The sequence below is a fragment of the Tamandua tetradactyla genome, chromosome 3 (assembly GCF_023851605.1).
Source record: "Tamandua tetradactyla isolate mTamTet1 chromosome 3, mTamTet1.pri, whole genome shotgun sequence".
Classification (NCBI taxonomy): Eukaryota; Metazoa; Chordata; class Mammalia; order Pilosa; family Myrmecophagidae; genus Tamandua; species Tamandua tetradactyla.
The window spans coordinates 216889426-216912515 of record NC_135329.1 but is presented as its reverse complement, the minus strand read 5'-3'; the positions used below and the strand labels follow the sequence as shown (position 1 = coordinate 216912515).

The 23090-nt window shown below is 44.7% G+C and overlaps 1 protein-coding gene across 1 annotated transcript in view; it reads left to right on the top strand.

The window, feature by feature from the left end:
* Window positions 1-22633, top strand: part of NDUFA10 (NADH:ubiquinone oxidoreductase subunit A10) — a 58508-nt gene extending 35875 nt beyond the window's left edge. The window contains exon 10 of the mRNA XM_077155617.1: window positions 22203-22633. Coding sequence (XP_077011732.1) covers window positions 22203-22271 — 69 coding nt within the window. The 3' untranslated portion in view covers window positions 22272-22633. The remainder of the gene's footprint in view (window positions 1-22202) is intronic.
* Window positions 22634-23090: the final 457 nt, after the last annotated feature.

Sequence of the window (23090 nt, the reverse complement as noted above, 5' to 3'; positions counted from 1 at the left end):
ACCTTAATTCAAGGAAGGCCAATGGGTCAGGAACCCCTCTGTCAGCTGGGCAGTCACCAGCTTTTGCTGGTCCCTTGCTCCTGGGCTCCGTTGCTTTCAGCCTCTCTGTCCCTGTGGGGGCTCCTCACTTGGCTTCTCCGGGGCTGGGTTTCCTCTCTTGTCTTCCCTTGGCTCTCTCTAGGTTCTGCTTGGTTAAAACCTCATGGTGACATCTGCTGGGCTCCAAGCATCTCCAGACATCCATGTGTCTGTTCTCCTTGGGTCTGCTTCTGTGTCCGCTCTGCTGTGATGTTCCTGTCGGCTCTGAGACTTCTGTCCTTTCTCCAGGCTCTGTCCTTTCTCTCAGCTCTTTCGTTTCTGGTGACTCTAAAACTTTTTCCAAAATGGTTCCCTTTTAAAGGGCTCCAGTAACCAACCCCACCTTGCATGAATGGAGATACATCTTCTTGGAAACCATCTTATCAAAAGTTACCACCTACAGTTGGGTGGGTCACATCTCCATGGAAACTATCAAAAACCTCCCACCCAGCAATATTGAATGAGGATTAAAGAATTTGGCTTTTCTGGGATGCACTGCAGATTCAAACCAGCACAGATGGGAAGAGAGGAGGTGGGACAGGCACAGACACCACCCAGCAGTCACCGCAGAGTGGATTAGAGGAATGAAGGAGTAGCTGGGCACCATGTGAGGTCACGGGAGGGTTTTCACTTGGGAAATTGCTCTTTATGACAAATGTACTTTGGTATTGGCTTTAGGGGCTTCAGGCACACTTATTTATATCCTTTATTAACCCTTATACTTAATTTAATCTGCTGATTTATTGAATGAGCTCAGGGGGAGTTACTCATTAGAGGACTTTCCAGGGGGTAATTGAACCCCAGGAAAGCCTGTCCAACCTCACTTTGAGCACTCCTGTAACACTTACTTGGTGTTTTATATGTTGGAATAAAGCTGTTATTCTAATTTTCATCTAGGCAGAGAGTTTCACATCATTTAAGTTATATTTTTCATTAGAGCTCAAATTCTTTCATAGGCAGAAACTTATTTCATGGGTTTCTAAAGCATAGGAACCAGTGGGAAAAGAAAATTCTTCCCCAGCTGATCTTTTACAGGTCGCACGTCCATGCCTGTTTCAACAGACTTTCTTTTAATGACTCACCTTTATCAAGTCATTTCAAAGCATTTCAAATTTAGTTCTAATAGAATGGCAGCTCTTTCTTTTTAGACTCATACTTAGTTTTCATTAAATTTAATTGAATTCTGCCGTACAGCAACAAGTACAACTGGCCTGTTTGGGGCCGTTCACCTGACGCCACCATGGATGAGAGTGTACATGCCCGCAGGTGAAGGAGAGCAGAGGCCTGTTTCCTGGGCATGCCTCCCCGGCAGGTAGGCCCTCCTCCCTCGGGGTGCATTGGCAGGGCTCATTCAGCTGAGAGGGTTGAGTGGAGGCTGCCTAGGGAGCTTTCTGCCAATGAGAGGAAGAGGAACTGGTAAAAAAGGGTGAGCTAGTCAGAGTGCTAGGAGGTAAGCCAGACAGTTGTGGGCCCTGAGCACCAGCAGAGAAGACAGGTGGCATCCATTCCAAATGCTGCAGGACAGTCAGGAGTGGTGGGGGTTGAGCAGTCTCAGGCCGTTGGGTTTCATGTCTGCATTATTGGCGAACCTTGAGAGGACAGTCTCAGTAGAGAGGTAGGAATTGGTTTTTTCACCTAGTGTTAGCACCTTATTTTGTTTTGTTTTTAAGGCTAGGCCAAGCTCAGTATGTTTATAGACAAAAGGGAAGATGCCCAGAGAAGGTGCCAAGGGGAAAGTGCAGGAGAGCGAGAGATCCTTTGATGGAGGGGGGACTCCAGAGGCAGGGAGTAGTCTCCAGACCTGTGGGCTTAGGGTATCACAGTGTCACTAAGCAAGACACTGGCCCACTGTCTGAAGAAGTCAAGGAAGTCTTCACAGGTCATCCAGGCCAGAAATAGAAGCAGGAGTCTGTAGTGGAAGAGGGCGTTTGAGGGGAAGCTGGGAACTCGTTTTATAAGGCCTCAAACTTAGTGAAGTAGGAGGCAGACCACCTTCAGAGGAGGAAGATGCAGGGGCAGAGTGCGCCCTGAGGATGAACTGATCTGTTTTCGTAGGAGACACTCCCCCAGTGAATGTGCTACTGTGGGAAACCGACGTAGAACCTGCCTGGCAGGTAGTTGTGGGGACCAGTGAGTGGGCTTGCTGGTGGTCCAGAGCAGCGCCTGGCATGGAGCGACTCATCCTAGCCATCCTGGTCCTTCCTCAGCAAGCACTGGTGCTGTGACAGGGCCAGCCTCAGGCGGTGGATGGGGGCTGTTTGCTTGGAGCACATTTCATGACACAGGAGAGGCACACTGTGTTCAGCGTTGTGGCGTGCACCTGATGGAAACCGCAGGTACCATTGCTACTGAGCCTCTGTGCAGTGGGCTCTTCTGGAGGTCGACTGGCTGTTACAGCCTAAGAGCCATTGAACATAAAGGACCCAGACTGGCACACAGTGGCTTTTATCGCCGTTAATCTGTATCATCTGTGTAAGGACATCAAATACCTTTTCTGGTCTCTTGGAAGCCTGTTCTTTCCAGTTAACTGCACCCTTGTATGGAGACTTGAGGAATATCAACAGGGGAAGGTTAGAAATAGTGCTAACTTGTCTCAGAAGGGGCAGTGTGTAATGCGGAAGTGACCATGAGAGGGCTCTTTGAATCCTGGGTGACTGGCTGCCTGCATGTCTGTGTTGAGGGACAATCAACTGGGAAGAAAGCAGGAGCAGGGCAGGGTGAGCCAGCAGCCTACGGGCTACACAGTCTAGGCTTTCTGCCTCTCATCTTCCCTTGTCCCTATGCCTGTTTCCAGTAGGAGCTCAGGGACACCACCCAGGGTGAAGCATCCCCAGCGCCTCGTGTAGCAGTTCACACGGTCGGCACTGAGTCCCAGGGCAAGGAAGGACTCTAAGGTTATGGGGTCCAGCCAGCTTGTTTTGCTTCTTGGGGCTTCTTGGCCTTTCTTTTTACACTTGCTTAACCTTCTATATAAGAGGTACATAACCCGTATTCAGGATACGGCATTCTGAATCAGTTAGGGCCCCTGGAAGTTCCTCATACCCTGGGACCTGATTTTATGGAGGGGACCAAGCCTGTTTTTCCTGGAACATCCTCATGGAGCCACTGTCAGCTTTTATAGCCTCTGAATCGGGCTTCTGGCTTCTGGCTTTGCATGTGGAATCCTAATCCATTTCTATAGCGATAACCACTAGTCTCTCCACGGTGCAATTAAATGACCTTCGCCTTTTGGTGGGAGCCCACACCTCTTCTGATTCCTCTGGTCCTCACTGCACTGAGGCTGCAGGACAGGTAAGACTTGGTCTCTGTCCTCCAGACACTCACTGACCAGCCGTGGAAATGGCAGACATGTGAACACAGGTTATTGCCAAGTTCCCAAGTACTCTGGGACTAGAGAAAGGAGCCTGGTTCATGGTGGTGGTTAGCGTGTTCGAGGTTTTGGGAATTTCAAAACTTTACAGGATGTAGAAGTTTACCCAGAGGAAAAAGGGTGTTAGAGGGCAGCTGAAGAAAAGGGCGCAGCACTTGCCAAGGCTAGAAGCCTGAAAGAGCGTGGCAGATGAGGGCCATGGTGGCAGGTTTAGAGGAGTGTGCTACGTGAGGGCAGAGGAGAGGGGCTGAGGTCAGGAAGCAGGGCCGAGCCGGGTGGGGGGTTCGCAAGGATGGCCTAGAGCCGTGGTGTGCAAGTGCAGCAGCAAGTGTATCACATCCAGGCATACAATCACGGCCCGAACGCTGGTCGGGAAGGACTTTGTCAGTGTTGATGCAACAATGAAGAAATGTCCCAGAGTAGAGTTTGAGTGAGGGTTTAAGATTTCCAAGACTTTGATGAGTAATAGGCTTTCTTCAGAATAACTCACTCACTACAACCAACCGTGTGAGGTGAGCTTTACAGCTGGGAAACGAGGTGAGGCCTGGAGGAATGAGGCCACTTGCTAAGGAACCCACAGCTGAGCGGAAGAGGTGGAGGACAGAGGCAGTGGAGAAGACATTTTCCTGGCTGGTGAGTGGCTTCTTTTGGGGCACAGCAAAAGATACGGCCCAGTGGGGCCAGTTCCCGGAGGACCGCGGGGGTCTCCCAGTGGGCAGTAGCAAGTGCCTCTGGTTTGGCTGTCTTGGGCTGCAAGATGGAGGTTGAGGAGAGGCTGGTGGCAGTGAGCTCTGTTTGGAGGGGGATTGTAGGATGGATTCGAGTGCCACAGGCATGAACAGGATTCTAGGGGAAGGGAGGAGAGGTGAGAGGAGGCTGCTTTTGCTGATTGTCACACTGGCCACAGTGCCAGCGGACTTAGATTAGGCACCTACTGTGTACTGAGCTCTGTGCTGCTCCCTTCTGAGGATTATCCTCCTTCATCCTCAGGATATACAGGCACTGCTTTTATTATCCCTTTTTGCAGACAAGCAGCCAAGGTTGTGCAGCTTGGAGAGCCGAGAGGGCTCACCTCTGGGCAGGCCTGGTGCGGTTGTGCGGGCGCTTGCTGCTGACCGTGCTGCCTACCCACTCGGGGCTCTGCCTGGCCTTCCTGAGCATAGGCCCTGCCACAAGCACCGCGCTCAGACTGGGGCTCAGAGATCTGTAGGTGATGGTTTGTATGGAGCATGTTTCCCATTTAACTTACTGTTGGTACCACAAGGACATAGACTATAGAAGAGAGACCTTTTAGGGGAGAATAAATTCTCATATGAAGAGAAAGATAGATTTTTCTGGTTTGATTCTGATGTTTGATCTCGTGGTCATGGGGTTTCATCAGTCCTGCCGCTGGCCTTGCAGGAATCCTGGTGGCGTCCAGATGGCAGATGCCCACCAGTGCCCCAGGTGATTCCTACATACTGAGGCCTCAGCCGCAGGCATCTGAGGTTTCAGCCAAGTAATGTTTCCAGATGGGACAGTTACCTGGAGTCTGAGCAGCATTTATTAACACAATTTCCATTCACATTCCCCCCCCAACCCCATATCTTGTAACTGAAATTGGCCCTATAAATGTTAGTGAAAATGCCGAACCTATGTATGAAAGTCATTTTTCAAACAGTGTATCAAGTCATTTTTTATTTCTGTATTTGCCCTTCCTTGGAGTAGAAAAATGGTAAATTGGTTTCCACTTTACCTTTAAATGTAAGCAGCCAGATGCTATTAAGATACCACACTCCTCCAGGGATCTGGTCCTGTCCTGGAGTCTCCAGGACACCAGCCTCTTCTCTTTTCCCACCTCTGCTGTTTTATTTCTTTACTATCTCAACTCGTTCTCGTTTTCAGTATCAAGTTCTCTGTTACCATTTTTTAAAATAGAGATGTGTATTGGCTTTAATATGTTAGCACTGTGTGTTCTGACCTTTGTGAGAGTCACTTTCATGAAGCCGGGCTTGCAGTAAACAGAAAAGCACCAGGACCAGTTTATCTAATAATGCCTCCTCTGTACCCTCTGCCTTCGTGTCCTGGGGCCGCTGTGACAGCACCACGACGAGGTGGCATAAAGCAGCAGAGATGCATTCCTGCACAGCCTTGGGGGCCGATGTCTAAAGTCAGGTGTCAGCAGAGCCAGGCTTCCCCTGAAGTCTGTAGGGGAGAACCTGTTCCTGCCTCTCTCTTGGCTTCTTGCGGTGGCCAGCAGTCTCTGGTGGCCCTTGGCTTGTGGCATGGCTCAGTCTCTGCAGTCTGCCTCTGTTGTTACATGACCATCTTCTCTGTGTCTTCTCCCCTTCTCTAGGGACACTTGCCATATTGGATCAAAGGCTCACCCAACTCCATTGTGCCCTTGTTTTATCTTGCCTAGTTCCAGCTGTTATGACTCTTTTTCCAAATAAGGCCGCATTCGGAGGTAGTAGGGATTGAGACTTCAGTTTTTTAGGGGCAAAACAGTTCCCCCAAAAGGCAGAGTTAGAGCTGAAAAATAAGCTAAGATTTGCCTTACTTCTGTGTCTCTCTACCTGCTCCATGGAAAGTAAATAATACTTGAAATTTAGCATTAAATATATGCGTTCCCATGTATTTGTATTTCTATGGATGGAAAACTACTAATGAATCATTTTGAGAAGAAAATTAGCAAACAAAATGAACTTTTTAGTCATTGCATGGATTTGTTTGTAATTTCTGAGTGGGGTATCCATGAACTTAAGGTATTAAGTGTTATGATATCTTGCATGCAGACTGAAAACCAAGCATGCTCTTCTTTTTCTATGTGTTGAATTATTACCTTCATTTATTTTATGACTTTTAGAAAGCACACTATTTTCAGGTATTTAAACAAATGGTTTTTAGGAGTGTTTCTCTTCTATTTTACACAGCTGATTAGAGTTATAGGAGATTTAGACAAAATGTATTTTTTGGCAATGAATATGACAGCTAAATATGGATATGTTTGTTCTAGGTTATGGTGTTTGTTAAAAATAGAAGGTATTTATTTTTTAAGTTAAAAGATGTTTTTGAAAATTAGCTTCAATTTTGTTACACTTGATTTATGCTTAACAGCAAAGGAAATGGAGGGAAATTGTATATCACAAAAATGACTTTCATGAATGTATTGTACAAGGCTTTTTAAAATTAATGAAAAATTCTAAGCAAGACCCGTTTGCATTTGTGTGTAATAATAGCAAATGAAAGTTGGAAATTGGAAATCCCCAAATCACCAAATCACTCCTCAACTTTTTAATAGTTTTAAGCTCCTCAGAGCATCTGGAGAGAGCAGAGTTATTCATACCTAATCTACCCTATTTCCCACCCCAGTGAAGGGAAGCAAATGCAAAATAGGCAGAGCGTCATTCAGTCTTTTTTTTTTTTTTAATTTACCTATTTACAGTAATACCACAAAGGATTTGGTGCTGGTATTAGTATGTACTTTTAGTCCACCAGGAAAACTCAGCTAAAAAACTATGAGCACGTTGCATGTTTCTGATGATATGAAAGTTATCTAAAGTGTGTTTAAAGGCAACATACATATATATATATACCTACCAGAACAGACGAGTTCACAAATGACATGCTGTGGAAACGCACCAGCGGGCATGGTGACTCCCTGTAGGCAGCTTTACCAGGTTTCTGTGGGCTCGTGGGCCACATCCTAACATGCTCCCTGGGATCTCACAGCTGGAAACCTAAGCAGCATGCCTTATAATTTATACTCATTGACAGATAATGGGAAATTAAAAGGAATAAGTGGAATTCAGTAAACCTAATAAAAATAGCATGTGATTGAGAGAAGACAGAGCTATTATAATATTTTCAAAAGCACACTGAGGTGCCTTTTAATGCAAGTAATATGTAGATAGTATAGTAGAAAAAAGATAATTGGATTTGATAATTAACATGTCAAGGCTCAAGCTGTAGCCTGCCACTTCCTAGCCAAGTGACCTTGGGCAGGTCTCTTAACATCTCCATTTAAAATAGAGACAGTGCCTGTTTGCTTACCTCAGAGCTGTCAGAATCATGTGGAGTCATACTAATAAAAGGACTTTGTACATTGTCCACTAAATAAGTATGAGTGTGCATGATCATGTTGGTCTGTACTTTAAGATGAGTGCCAAAAGGAAATACAAAAGATCAGGGGAATTATAAGAAGAATAAGCTTAATTTTTCTTTGAGTCAGGAAAGGCTTTATGGAGACAGGGGCACTGTTTCCATGGCAGGACGTTGGGAGGGAGAGACAGGTCAGGAAAGCATTTCCAGAAGAGTCACTAGCATAGGTATTAAATAGTGACAAGAAATGGCATATAGCAAGTCAGTTGCTGTTTTTAAGAAATATCTGTCTGGTGACCTTTGCGGATCCACAGATTTATCTGATGGAGAAATGCTTGTTCGGAGGTTGGCTTTCTCCCAATGATGTGTTTTCTGAAGGCATTCTTCCGTCAAGTTCATTGTAGCTACTCAATGATTTCTTCTACTTAAAGATTGTTTTTATAAAGCACCAATTTTTCGTTAAGGTATTTCTGTCATAGGAGTAATTCTCTCTATGATAAGTAAGTGGCTAGAGCTGTAAGAATAAGAATTGCAAAAACTAAGTTATTGGCACAGAAAAGATCTTCCATAAAAATGAATGAATTATTTCTGTTCTTATTAGTGAGTTTTCATGGAGGAGCTTTCGTAATTTGGAGCTAGGTGTCCTTTAGCTGAGTGACTTATTTTATCTCACCTTCAACCCTATAGCAAGTGAGGTTCAAATTTATATATTTTTCATCTTTTCCTATCTGCTTTTGGATTAGTTGATTATTTTCTATAACTCCATTTTATCTTTTTTGACTCAACTGCACCTCTTTCACTTTTTGTGTTTGCTCTAGAATTTAACAATATGCATCTTTAATTTGTCACCCACAAATAATCAGATACTATACCTCCTTACATGTAAGGTATGTACCTTTTAAGAGTAGACTTCACTTCCCACCTCCTCTGTCCTTTGTGCTATTATTTTTATACATTTTAGTTCTATACATTTTATAAGCCTCAGAATGTGCTATTACTAGTTGGGCTTTAAACAGTTACATTTTAAAGAAATTTGAAAACTATTTTCATTTTTCACATTTTCTCCTGTAAGTATCATTTCTGATGTATAGACCCAGATTTCCACCTGGCATCATTTTCCTTCTGCCTATATGAAATCCTTTTAATAGTCCTTATAGTCAGTCTGGTGGTGATGAATTCGATTAGCTGTTGTTTGTCTTTAGAAATATATCTGAACTTTTGAAAGACATTTAAATTGGCTATAGAATTCTAGGTTGACAGCTTTTTCTTTCAATAAAGATATTCTGTTTTCTCCTATCTTGCATCGATTCTTATAAGAAGTCATTAGTTATTCTTGTCTTTGTTCCTTGTACATAATGGACCTTTTTTCCTCTGGCTGCTTTTAAGATTTTTTTCTTTCCCTCTTAGTCACTGGTTTTCAACAACTTAATTAGGATGTGCCTTGGTGTGATTTTCTTTGGCTTATCCTGCTCACTATTTATTGAACTTTTGGAAGATAAGGGCTTATAGTTTTCATCACATTTGGAAAATGTTGGATCATTATTTCTTCAGAACTTTTTCTGCCTCCTCTTTTTTTAACATATATATCACACAAAATTTCCCATTTTAGCCACTTTTAAGTGTACACTTCAGGGGTATTAATTACATTCACAATGTACTGTCATCAACCTTCTCCATTACGACGATATTTTCACGACCCCAGACAGAAGCTCTGTACCTACTGTGTGATAACTCCCCACTGTCCCCTCTCCCTGGGCCCTGGTAATGTCTACTCTACTTTCTGTTCCTATTAATTCGCTTATTTTAGATTTTTACATAAATGGATTCATACAATATTTGCCCTTTTGATTCTGACTTATTACACTCAACTTAATGCTTTCAAGGTTCACCCATGTTGTAGCATGCATCAGAACTTCATCCCTTTTACAACTGAATTGTATGTGTATACATTTTATTTATCTATTCATCTGTCAGCGGACATTTGGACTGTTTCCACCTTTTGACAGTTGTGCATAGAGCTGCTATGAACACTGGTGTGTGAGTCTCTTTGAGTCCCTGCTTTCAGTGCTTTTAAGCATGTAGCCAGATGTGAAATTGCCACCCAGCCCCTATTTGGGACCCTAAGGAAACATGTTAAATGACTTGAAAATATCCCAAAAGTCAGTGGGGTCCTGACCATTTGTTTTCATTCTTTTTCACTCCCTGCCTTCTGTTGGGTTGTTTCTATTGTTGGGTCTATAACTTCTCTCCTCTCCTCTTCTCTGGCATCTACTATGCTGATAACCCCATTGTGTAGTTTGGTTCATCCAGAAGCCAAAATGGGAATAAATGTTGAGATTTGTTGGGGGAAATACCATTGAACGATAGAAGGAGAGAACCAGAAAAGAGAGCCTGACACCTATAACAGGGCACGGAGAGGAAGAAGGATTGGGGAAGAAGAGTCCAAGAAAGACTTAGCCAGGTTGACGGAATTCCTAGAGCCAAGTCGCCTTTGGGGAAGTCCGATATCCCGTAGGATCGGCTGACGTCAGAACCCGCGCTGCTCTCAGTCACGGGTTAAGGGCAGCACAAGGAAAATGTGGTCTCAGACGATACAGCAGGGGCTGTGGGGAGGCCCGTGGGGGCTCTCGGTTGTTTATTCCCCCCACAGCAGGAGGTGTGAGCAGCATATGTCGATGGCCACCACACTTTCCAGTGGAATTCTGAGCTCGGATATCTCTTTTTTTAATCTCTAGATGGTCTCTGGTTCCTTTTATGTTTTCCAGTTCTCTCATTTTAATTTTTCTTTTAATTCCTTGAGCATATCAACTGTATTTATAACTATTCCTTTTTTTCCTAATGACAAATCAAATTTGTCATTTCTGAGGCTGGCTGATTTTTCTCCTGGTTTTGGGTTGTACTTTCTTCCATCTTCACATGTCTGGACACTTTTAATTGCTTGCCATCCATTGTAAATTGTATGTGTTTGAGTGCTAGATTTTGTTCTATTTCTTTAATGAGTTTGTTCTGGTAGACAGTTCAGTTACTGGTGAGTCAGGTTAAGCCTTTTGAAGCTTGACATTTAAGCTTTTTTGGTGAGTCTAGAGTAGCCTTTCTTCTGGGAAAGGTTACAGCCCCCATGATAGCACAACAGCAGCCGCAGAGAACACTAAACAAGTGGGTGCCACTCCAGTGAAACTTCACCTGCAGAAAGATGCTGTGGGCCAGGCCGAGCCTGTGGGTCTTGGTTGCTGACCAGCCCCGAGCCCCCATGCGAAGGCAGCAGCCTCCCAGCCTAGACCAGTTTTCCTGCACTAGCAAACCCGAGCATGGCTTGGTTGCTGTGTCAGCATCCTTCTCTCTGTTTACAGTTTATTGTTTTCCCTTAAGCAAGCAGTTCCATTTCTAGGAATTTATGCTCAGCACACAGATGTGGAGGGCACATCAGAGTGTTTTTTGTAGCAGGGAAGAAGCAGAGCAGGAGGAGATAGGGGTCACAGCCCGTGATCCCCCAGAGGCTGGCTATCACCCAGCTGAGAGGCAGGCTCTGGAGCCAGTCGACCTCGGTTCAAATTCTGTGTCCGTGAAGGTACTAGCTGAGCCCTTGGCAGGTTCCTTAGCCTCTCTCCTTGTTAAAGGAGGAAGTGTGTGCATGTTCTGTAAAATTCAGACAGACTGATAAGAGTACCTCTTACCCTGGTCCCTTTACCACCCATTTCCCTGTGCTGGCGGCAGCCCTCTTTTAAGTTTTATGTGTCCTTCCTGGGTACGTCAGCCTTTTGTGTCTGTGGAGAGACAAAAGTATCTGACAGGCTGCTGGTGGCCGTGAACCAGGAGGGCCAGTAATGTCACAGTGCCCTTTGGTTTGAATGCTAGTTTAGATGAAGCCTGACTCCCTGACACATTTCACATAACTAAATATTTGGGAGGAGATGCAAATAGCTTCGCATATGCCACAGTACTGTTAAATTTCCTACAGGCGTATAAGCTCAGAATGGTGCCAGTGGGAACAGGGCAAGATGCAGTCCACTCGGTTTTGCCCAAAGAAGAATGCAGATGCACAGACCGCCCCACACCTTCACACTGTGGTCATGAAAAGGCCTAGGCTGCTCGGAAGGTGGGGAGGCTGGAGCCCTGGAGAGGGGCCCTGGGGCCTCCTTCAGGAGAGCTGCCCCTCTGTGTGGGCCCCTCAGTTGGTCCTGTGCAGTCAGTGCTGCCTGGCAGCCGTCAGGGAGGGGTCAGCGCCCATCGCAGTGCACCGGGGAAGGCCTACCCACGCACTGCTCTGAAGACCTTCCTGGGCCTAAAGCGCCAGTGACCTTGGCGTGTGAGGCCCTGGAGGTGGTGGTTGTGCGTGTCGCGATTACGAATGAAAGGAACCAATGAAAGGAGGGTGCTCAGCCATTCAGCTCTGGGAGAACACATTCAATGCCCATGCTTGAACTTTGCTATTTTTTAAAAATTTGCTTGTACCTTTAATAAATATACTGTTTAAACATTTAATGGGGAGTAGAAAAGGTGGGGAAATAGCCTCCAGAAAGCATTAAATTTATACCTAAGAACCATGAATAAGCTTAAAATCATCCTCCTGTAGTACATTCAAAGTAGAATTTCTGAAGAAATGAGCATTGGAAGGATTTTTATTCCCCACTTTAGTTGCTCTTCTTTCTTTCCTTAAGGAGTCTTATTCGCTGACCCTATATACATTCAGCAGTTTCTCCAACTTCTAATAAATAGAATTTTTTTTAAGTGGATGTGTAGTCTGCTACTGAGATTGTATGACTTTACCATTTAAACATTTATAAACACTTTTAAGAACATGTCTAGTAATGAATATGCAGGTCCAGAAAAGCTCTGCTTTTGAGACTGAAAGAGTCGGCACTGCAGTGGGGTTCCCTAGCTTGGGAGGTCTGTGTGGGAAACTGCTTTCTCTGGGGTTTTGGGGTGCATCTCTTGGGTGATAATGTGAGCTAGGCTTTGTTGGCCCGAGGTTTATTTTAAATCAGCAGAGGCAGACATGAAAGCTGATTGGCATCCTTCCCTGATGCATGTGCCCGGTGGAAGCCCTCCCTGATGTCAAAGGCCAGTGAAAGGCCACCCCAAGATGTCCAGAGAGTAGGTTTTATGAGGCAGTTAATGGGCTCAGCAGGTTTCATATTCTTCAGGTTTAATTCTGTCCTCTGGTTTAAAAGGTTCCTCTTGGTTCGATTTGCCAAGATTAACGCAGACTGTCACATGTCCATCTGTCCCCAGTAGGGGCTGCTGTTAGCAGACTGCGTGGCTGCTCCTGTGTGTGGTAAAATCTTAAAGGACAACTTTAATTTAGAAACCCTGCGATGCTGATTGAAGATGTGTGGGTTGCAGGGGGCGTTGGTGAAACTTGAAAACATTTCAACTGATTCCCACCCCCCCCACCACCACACAGACAAATGGGGATTTGTTTTCATTGAGGAAAACATACATGCAGTAACATGCACAGAGGGCTCTGATGGCCACTGTCTAGTATCAGTGAATTTTTTTTCCTTTTTTTTGTAAGAGCAGTTGTAGGTTTACAGAAAAATAATGCATGTAGTATAGCATTATACCCTTCTCACATCCAGGTTTCCCTGTTATTAACATTTTGCTGCTGTTTAGCACCTTTGTCATAATCGATGAAACAATATCATTATATTAGCAATAGTCCATACTTTACATTAGGGTTCGCTCTTTGTATTGCATACTTCTGTTGGTTTTCTTTTTGCTTTTATTCTGGTAGCATATATATAACCCGAAATTTGCCATTTTATCCAAATGTACAGTTCAGTGGTGTTAGCTACATTCACAGCGTTGTGCCAGCGTCACCACCATCCATCCCCAAACCTTTTCCATCACACTGAACAGAGACTCCATACCAATTAAGGTTTTTTGTTTGTTTGTTTTTTACATGAGAAAGCCTGTAGATGAAATAGAAGGTAGAGCACAGGAAATGATAGATACAGAAAAAATCATGTGACTGTTTATTGGTTCACTATTGATACCAAGTAAGTGTAACACCCCACTCCCCACTCACATCCCCACCTGTACTCTTCCTAGAGAACCTGAACTCTTGTTCCTGACTCTGAATTTGCATATTCTAATTATTTCATTTACATGAGATCATACAATATTTGTCCTTTTATGTCTGGCTTATTTCATTTAATATGAAATCTTCAAGGTTCACCATTGTTGTAGCATGCAACAAAACTTCATTCTTTTATATGACTGAATAATATGCCATTATATTTCCTATGCCACTCTTTGTTTATCCATTTGACTGTTCACGGACAAAGTTGGGTTGCTTCCACCTTTGGCAATTGTGAATAATGTCGCTTTAAACCAAGTGCACTTGGCACCCTTGTAAAGATCAATTGGCCATAGATATGAGGGTTTATTTCTGAACTCTGTATTTGATTCCATGGTTTCTATGTCTGTTCTTGTGCCAGTACCACACTGTTTTGATTTCTCTAGCTTTGTAAGAAGTTTTAAAATTTGGAAGTGTGAATCCTCCAACTTTGTTCTCTCTATCAAGATGTCTTTGACTTTGGGGTCCTTACCCTCTCGTATGAATTTGAGATTTGCTTGTCCATTCCTGCAAAGAAGGATGTTTGAATTTTGACTGGGATTGTATTGAATGTGTACATCAATTGGAGTGGAATTGACATCTTAACAGTATTTTTCCATGAATACGGAATTTGGGTCTTTAATTTCTCTCAACAATGTTTTGTAGTTTTCCCTGTACAAGTCCTTTATATTCTTGGTTAAATTTATTCCCAGATATTTGATTCTTTTAGTTACTATCTGTGCTACTTTGCTAGCTGCCAGAATGCAATGTACCAGAAACGGAACAGCTTTTAAAAAAGGAAAGTTAAAAAGTTGCTAGTTTGTAGTAAGTTGCTAGGGTTCTAAGGCTGTAAAATTGTCCCAATTAAAACAAGTCTATAGAAATGTCCAATCTAAGGCATCCAGGGAAAGATACCTTGGTTCAAGAAGGCTGATGACATTCAGGATCTCTCTCTCACTGGAAGGGCACATGGCGAACTTGGCAGCGTGTGCTGGCTTTCTCTCCAGCCTCTTCATGAAGCTCCCTTGGAGTCGTTTTCCTCCTGCATCTCCAAAGATCACTGACTGGTTGACTCTGTGGTTCTCTCATCCTCTGTCATGGTTCTCAGGCTCTCTCCTCTTCTCAAAAGAAGCTGTCTCCAAACTGTCTTCTCTTTTATAGGATTCCAGTAAACTAATCAAGACCCAGGTAGAATGGGTGGAGACACGTCTCCGTCTACTCAAGTTTAATACCCACAATTGATGGAGTCACATCTTCATAGACATAACCCAATCAAGTTTCCAACCTATAGTACGACTAGCGATTAGAAGAAAAAACATTGCTCTCACAAGGTTGATGAGGATTAAAACATGGCTTTTCTAGGGTACATAAATCCTTTCAGAATGGCACACTATTTTAAATGGAATTTTTTTTCTTGATTTCCTCTTCAGATTGTTCATTAATACTGTATAGAAACGCCACTGATTTTTGCATGTTGGTCTTGTACCTTTCACTTTATTGAATTCATTTATTGGTTCTAGTAGCTTGTTGGATGTTTTAGTATTTTTTTATGTATATATATGATCATATTATCTGCAAATAGGGAAAATTTTAATTTTTTCCTTTCCAATTTGGATGCCTTTTATTTCTTTTTTCTTGCCTCATTGCTCTGGCTAAATGTTGAATTACAGTAGTGATGGTGGGCACCCCTGTCTTGTTCCTATCTTAGGGGTAAGCTGTCGGTCATTTTAGCTGTGTTTTTTTCATATGTGCCTTTCATCACATTTAGGATATTTCCTTCTATTCCTAGTTTTCTGAGTGTTTATATCAGGAAAGGGTGCTGGATTTTGTTTAAAAAGCATGCCTTTTCTGTGTCAGTTGAGATGATCATGTATTTTGCTTTGTTTTTTTTCCTTTGTTCAGTTGATGTAGAATATTATATTATTTAATTTTCATATGTTAAAGCACTGTTGCATTCCTGGAATAAGTCCCAATTGATCAAGCTGTATAATTCTTTTAATGTCCCATAGATTCAGTTTGCTAGAATTTTTTGAGGATTTTTGCATCTATATTCATGAGGATATTGGACTAATTTTCTTTTTTTTGTGGCTTTGGTATTAGGGTGATACTGGTCTTATAAAATAAGTTAAGAAGTGTCCTCTGCTCTTTTATTTTGAGGAGTTTGAGCAAGTTTGGTGTTAATTCTGAGAATGATATGATTTCCACTTATTTATGACTTTTCCCTCTATTATTGATTTCTAGCTTCATTCACTTTTGGTCAGAGATGATTCGTCGTATGATTTCAATCTTTTAAATTTTATTGAGACTTATTTTGTGGCCTAATAATATAGTCTATCCGGGGAGTAAGCCACATTCAAGAAGAATGGGTATTTTGCTGTTATTGTGAGACGTACTCTCTGTAGTCTGTTTGGTCTGGTGGGTTTATAAGTGTTGTTCCGGCCCTTCATTTCCTTACTGATCCTCTGTCTAGATTACTACTCAGTCTCCTGTTGTTAATGTCTCTTCAAACCTGTCCATCTCTGCTTTGTAATGCCAGGGCTCTGCTGTTAGATACATATATGTTTGTATCTTATTGAATTGACCCCTTTATCAGTATACAGTGTCCTTTGTCCCTTCTGTTTCTGACTTCAAGTTTTTTCCTGTCTGATATTAGTATAGCTACCTCAGCGCTCTTTTGGTTACTATTTACATGGTGTATTTTTTCCATCCTTTCCTTTTCAGCCTGTTGTGTCTTTGAACTTCAGGTGAGTCTCTTGTAGATAGCATACTTTTGGGTCATGGTCGTGTATCCATTCTGCCACTCTGTACTTTTAGACCAGAGAATTTAATCCATTTTCATTTAAAGTGGCTACTGATAATGCTGGAGTTCTTCTGCCATTTTGCTGTTTGGTCCTTTAAGTCTCCTACCTTTTTCATCCTTCTGTTCTCCATTATTGCCTGCTTTCATGTTTTTAAATATTTTTTTGTAGTCAACCATTTTGAGTCTCTTCATTTTCTTCTCTGTATACTCCTCAGATATTTTCTTTGTGGTTACTATGTGGCTAAAATTCAATATCCTAAATCTGTAACCATCACATTTGATTTTATAGCTGCAATAGCAGAGTCCAGTGTTGTTCCTATACCCCTCTATCTCCATACCTTTTTTGTGGTACTTATTACAAATTATATATTATGTGTCTCAAACTAGATGTATCATTATTTTGCATTTTAGAACCTGTAAGAAATAAAAAGTGGGGTTGCGTACCAAAAATACAGTCCACTAATAGTACTGGCATTTATGATTCCTCGTGTGGTTAGCTTTCCTGGAGACCCTCATTTCTTCACAGTCCTTTGTGAGCTGTCTGGCGTCTGTTCTTCCGTCTGAAGAGCCTCCTTGGGTGGTGTTTGTAGGGCAGGTCTCCACACCGCCTCCACGTCTATTATCTGCGAGGATCTTAATCTCGCCCTTGTTTTGAAAGATACTTTTGCTGGATGTAAAACTCTTGGGTGGCAGTTTTCTTAAACACAGTAAATATCTCATCCCTTCTTGCCGCCATGGTTTCTGATAAAAAATCGGTGTTTAATCTTATTGGGGCTCCTTCTTTGTGACACACTGCTTCTCTCCTGCAGCTTTTCCCCTAGGAAATGTTTATTTCAGTTAACTGTGGTCTTCAATTCCAGTATTCTGTTCACTTCCTTTTGATAGATTCTGTATCTTGATTGAGATTGTCATTTTGTTATGTCGTTTTCCTGTTATCCTTTAGTTCTTTCTCTGTTTTCCCCCTTAGTGCTTTTCATAGAGAAGACCGTTTTTTTAAACTCTGTCTTGTATGTCCAAAGACTGTTCTTTATTGATATTTTCTGAAATTTTATCTTAGTCCTTTGGATGGACCATTATTTCCTCTGTTTGTCTTATAATCTTCTGTTGCACATTGTATCTTTTAATATTTCAGTGTGTCAACCCTGGAATTTAATCCCTGAGTTGTTGTTTTTCTTAAGATTGTATCTATCTTGTGATAGGACAGAGGTTTCCTTGAGTGCCAGGTACTAACAAAAACCAGCAAACCAACACAGAAACACCTTTCACAGATTTGCACATTGGCCTCTGTTGGCTGGTGCGCTCCTTCAGGGGTTAGTTTCCTTCCAAGATCACCCAAGGTGCAAGTGCAGGGTCCCGCTGCCTTCTCTGAGCGAGGGTGTTGTCCTGGGTGTGGTCTTGTGGCCTTAGGGGTTCCCCCATTTGCAGGAATTGAAGTGCCCCTTTCCTCCGTCTATCCCAGGGCCTCTCACACTTGTTCTCAGTTTTCTTCTCCCACCACTCGTCAGTCTCTTTAGCTTGGCTTTCTTCTGTCCAGTAAGCCTTGTTGTACAGATGTCTCCTCTTCGCCAGTGGGCACTGGACAAGCTCATCAATACCTATGGTCCCCTCTCTCACTTTCTGAGGAATGGCCTGAGGTCTTGAACTTGAGCACACACTGCCTTTTAAGCTGCAGGCCTCTCGTCACGAACTGCCCTTGGGTCATCTGCACCTGGTAACCATGGGCTGCACCTGGTGTGCATTCCTGCCACCTTCCCGGGTCTTCGGTCCTCCTCCTTTCCTGTATGCCACCCCGGACCATCTTCGTTTCCTGGCCCTCAGCACCCTGGAAGCCATTTGCAGGTGCCAGTGCTGTTTCCCCAGTGCAGGGACTATCCTGCCACTGCCCTGGCCTCGTGACCTCCTTATGCCAAAGTCGTGGTCAGAGTCAGGCCGCCCAAAGTGCAGTTTCACTCCTGACTGACCGTCTCCTCCCGCCCACCCCCAGCTCCCATGGGGCCTTGTGTGGACCTCCCGTGGCCCATGCAGCGGCACTGAGTCCTCTCCACAGGGCATCCCTTGCTGTCCTCTGAGACGTCCCCTGTCTTTGCCAGACGACCACACACGCTCCCTGTGGGCCTCGATAGTGCACGCCCTGCACTCTCCAGGGTTTGCGGTGGGGGGCGCCCTGCCCAGGCCCTTCCTGAGAATCCACACTCCTGGAGAACCTAGGTATTTTCTCCTTTCTTTCATATTCCAAGAAGATTTCCCGTACCTAAATGAAACCATCATTGACACAGTATCCCAGGCCAGAGAGCCAGGGCTAGGCTGTACTTCTCTCTTTGACTTTTCACCAGCGCCCTACTTGGAATGATCTCTGAGTCATCCATTGCTCTCTGTCTCCAGCCACCTATGAGTTAGGGAGCCTCAGATCAAACCTGTGGAAAGGGAAAGGGAGGTATTGGCTTAAGCAGCTGAAAAGGCGGAGGGGGGTCCGGGCCTCAAAGAATATCAGCAGAGCTCTGTCTTCTTTTTTTTTTCTCTAAGACTAACTAGGCTTAGAAATGAAGTTAAGAGCCTCTCCCAGTGCTGCTTTGCATTAGGTACTTATGAGTTGAGAGATAGCCGTGTCATTTTTGGTGGTATCAGTACATTATCACCATCTTTGCTAGGTCAGTTAAGAGTGCATTTTGGTGATTTATGATAGAGACCAAGTTGTTACTTTGTGGCTGGCTCTTGAATACCTTTTGCTGCTTAGAATAAAGGAGAACTTGATTTTTTAAAATTTAGAATCTAAGAGCAAAATTTGGAAGATGTTGTGGGTAAGCAGGTAGTGTGTACAAATTCAGATTGTCCATATCGATTTGAAAGTATAAAAAAAGAAAATGCAATGTTTTGTTCACACTTACTATAATGTGATGAAACAGTGCTTGGATTTTTCCCTGGTCACAGAGCAGAGCTTCTGTCAGGTTTTTAGATGTAGTGCATCCTCAGCTCCTTAGCTGGTGGGGGGGGGGGTCGTTCAGCTGGAACAGGTGCTTCCTTTCTGATCTCATCGCCACAGCCCTGCCTTTCATCTTGGTTTCCGTAGCATCTACTTTTTGTTGATGGGAACATTTTGTTGTTGTGTTAAACGTTCCCTTGTTTGCCCCACTGGTCCACACCCTGCCCTTTGCCTCCCTGTTCTGTGCCCTGGGATGCTGGCTGTGGGGTGGCCCTCTCGCTTCCAGCTGGTTTATAGCTAGTGGGAGGCCCTGGCAGGAGAGGAGGAAAGCAGGGGCTGGGATCTCACCCTCCCAGTGCTGGCGTGGCCGAGCTGCAGCGCCCGTGGGCCTTCTCCCACAGCTGCAGCTTCTCTGGATTCCAGGAGCTGTCCCTCCCGTGGCCCCTCTGGGCCTGGAGGCTGTAGCGGCTCCCTGTGGTCCTCAGTCCTGGTGGCCTCTGCCCTCCTTTATTGGGGTCCTTCACCCAGCCCACACCTATTTTTTAAGTCCCTTTATTATATGTCCTGTAATGCCCCCCTTCTGAGTGTGCTGTTCCCTGCCCTGGTTCATTTGTCAGGGGGGTTATTATGTAAATTTAATGTTTCGGCATGGGTAAACAAGGTGGCAGGCTCCTGGGATTTGTAGGGTGGGAAAGGATGCTGGAGGATGTAGTATATGGCAGAAATGGCACACATCATTTGGGGGAAATGCCTTCTTCATCACCATACATTAGAAACAATGCAAATTAAAATTCCAACCTTACAACCGATGTTAAAATAAATTCTAGATGGATCGAAGGGTTAAATGTTAGAAGGAAATGCAGAATAAGCACCATGCAAGACCCTGAAACAATGGTAAGCGTGGGTTTGTAAACATAGCAGTGTCTCTGTAAGGGAGCCTAAGAAAACTTAAAGTGCCAGGCTCCCATTTTGACAGGTGTCTGTGCTGGGTATAGGTGTGGGTTGTTTATGTAAAATGGAGAAGGTGCCAGACCTGTACTTCGAGGTGCAGGCCCGGGACGACTGCAGCCACGCAGGTGCAGACAACACTGTCTGGGAGAGCGAGACGCCAGCTAAAGCCTGGGGGGTGCCCGACACGCAGCCCTGCCCAGGTGCTGAGCGTCTCTCCCCTGGGCTGGGCACACCTTGTTAATATGGGAGGACCAGAAGGTGGCCTGAGTGTGGAGGCCAGGCCACGCGGGCCCAACAGACCCTCCCATCCCTCTGAGGCTGCCCATTAGGGACTGTCTTGGGGCACGAGCCCCACTGCCCCTTCCTCTGTGGTGTGTCATTTGGAAGTCCTACCCCTTCCTCTTGGGTGATTGGGAAACCACATTAGGAAACTAATGTGTAAAATGGATCTAACCGTACTCCGTGGGTGAAAGGATTGATGAGATTTAAATGAGAATAATGGTGGGAGAAAGGGTTTTACCAAAGTTAATTGTTGAGTCTTGTGTTTCTTAGGGTTCCTGTTAGAGGGTCAGACTTGGAGCAGTGGGTGACGCCTCTGTCCTGGATGCGTGCTCCTTGGCCCTTAGACTCCGGTTCCACTGCTGACTGGTGCCAGGGGGCACCTCACTCCGGTCCTGCTGTCTCTTCAGTGAGAGGATTTGGGGAGGGAACCCCACACCCTGTCCAGCCCTCCATGAAATGATGCTCCCTGCCTGGCACTAAGACGGCTCAGAACGCTGTGCTCTCCAGCACCAGTTCGGCTTGTGGTTCCGAGCTGAGGGGTGTGAATAATAAAACTCGTGGAAGTACTTGTTCAAGGAGGCAACTCTTATTTGACTTTACCATGCCATCTTCAGTGCCCCCTGTTTTAGTGTCCTGCTCAGGCCAGGGGCTGGACAGCAGGTGTGCTGTTCTCTCAGGTTCTGGAGGCAGCAGTAGGAGGTTAAGCTGCGCAGGGCTGTGCACCTGCTCATCCCCTCGCCTGGGGGCTGCCTGTAGACCTGGTGCTCTGGGCTTGCAGCACATCACTCCGGCCCTCCTGTCGCCACGTGCCCTCCGTTAAGACCCCAGGCCCTGGGCTGGGGCCACCTAACCCAGGATCGCTGCCTCCAGCCCGTGGTATTTCCAAATAAGGTTTTGGGAAGAGCTTTTTATTTTTTTCTAATTGATTTGGGAGAATTTGGTGAATTACATACATGAAATCTCAAGGGACATTTGCAGCACTACACTCACAGTTTCTATAGCCTTCTTCATGTTTTGCCTAAGGGACCTCTTGCATCTATGCCCCGCCAAGTCCCTCAGCCGTGAGATGTGTGCAGGGAGACTGAGTCTCGGTCTTTGACCAGAGATGCCCGGCAGAGGGTGTTCCCCTGCTGTGTCCTGTGTGGGGATGGGGAGGCGCTGCTTGGCCCCAGGAATGGAATGTGGGCACAGTGGGCAGGCTGCTAGCAAGGCGTTGGCCTGCTTTGCGCTGCTGTAGCCAGTGACCGAGGGTCAGGAGGGCCATCTCCCCAGTGACCAAGGGTCAGGGCAGCCATTTCTCTGGTGACTGAGGGTCAGGGCGGCCGTCTCCCTGGTGCTGGAGGCTTGGGGTGCTTTTCAGTCGTGGTGAAGGCACGTGAATGGGCTTGGTGTTTCCTAGCCCACCCTCCCCAGCCCCGCTCTTACCGCTGCACCCTCCTGGATCATTGAGAAACCGCTGTCTTATTCTTTCATTTGTGTCTCCCTCCTCCAGTTGGAGGCTTCCTGAGGCCATGATTATGTTTTGTTTTGGTTCTTGCTGGTATCCCTTATGTTTAGAGTGGACAGAGCCGAGTAACATTTGCAGATTAAATGCCTGAGCGGGAGAAGGGAGAGCCCACGGGGCAGTGTCAGCAGATTATAACAATGGCTTTCCCTTCCTCAGCTGCCTGGCCGAAAGTACCAACCCGGCTACAATGCGGAAGTTGGGGACAAGTGGATCTGGCTGAAATGAACAGGCCACCGTGCTGTGGGCGGAAGAAGCTCCCATCTGCCTGACCCCGCCGTGGGCTCCACAGAGCTTAAGAAAAGTGAAAGACCTGACAGCTCCTTAGAAGAAGAAGCCTAGTGGAAACCTGTCTGCACTGTAGTGTTAGCTGAGCTGGAGTAAGCAGTGCCCATTTTAAAGGATTTAGGATTTATGGTTTTATTTTGAATGATCGTAAGTATCACTGCGGAAACAAATGCGTCAGCTATGAAAGACCCATTATTACTAGAAGAGAGTCATTCCTTTCCTTTGTGCTCTGTATCATTAAGATTTTGTACCTTGTCTCTTCAGACGTCAAGAAATAAAGTTTCTGGGACCTCTCCCCATTATCCATTTGCATGCGTGTGTATACACACATCATATACACATGCACACATGTCGATATGCACACATGTCATACACACATGAATACCCTTGCATGCACACACGTCATATACACATGTATAACGCACACACATATACGTGCATACACACGTCGGTTTGATTGGATGTGGTTTAGTTTATTCAGACACATGGTACAGTTGAAAGTTTTTCTGAAGTGTTGATTCTGTCCGTCTTAGCAATTTATCACATTAGAGCAAAAAGAAAAATAGTAAAGATAAAACACAAAAAGGAGGAAGAAAATCATTGTCAATTTTTAGAGCAAGGAATTTGTTTTAAAATAAATTTTATAGAAGTCTTATGTAATAACCATCATCAGCTGAGCTCCCAGCTCCTTCTTCTGAAAAGAGATTAGAGCTATAAATCTTGATGGGAAATAATGCAAAATAATGTAATTACTGTCTT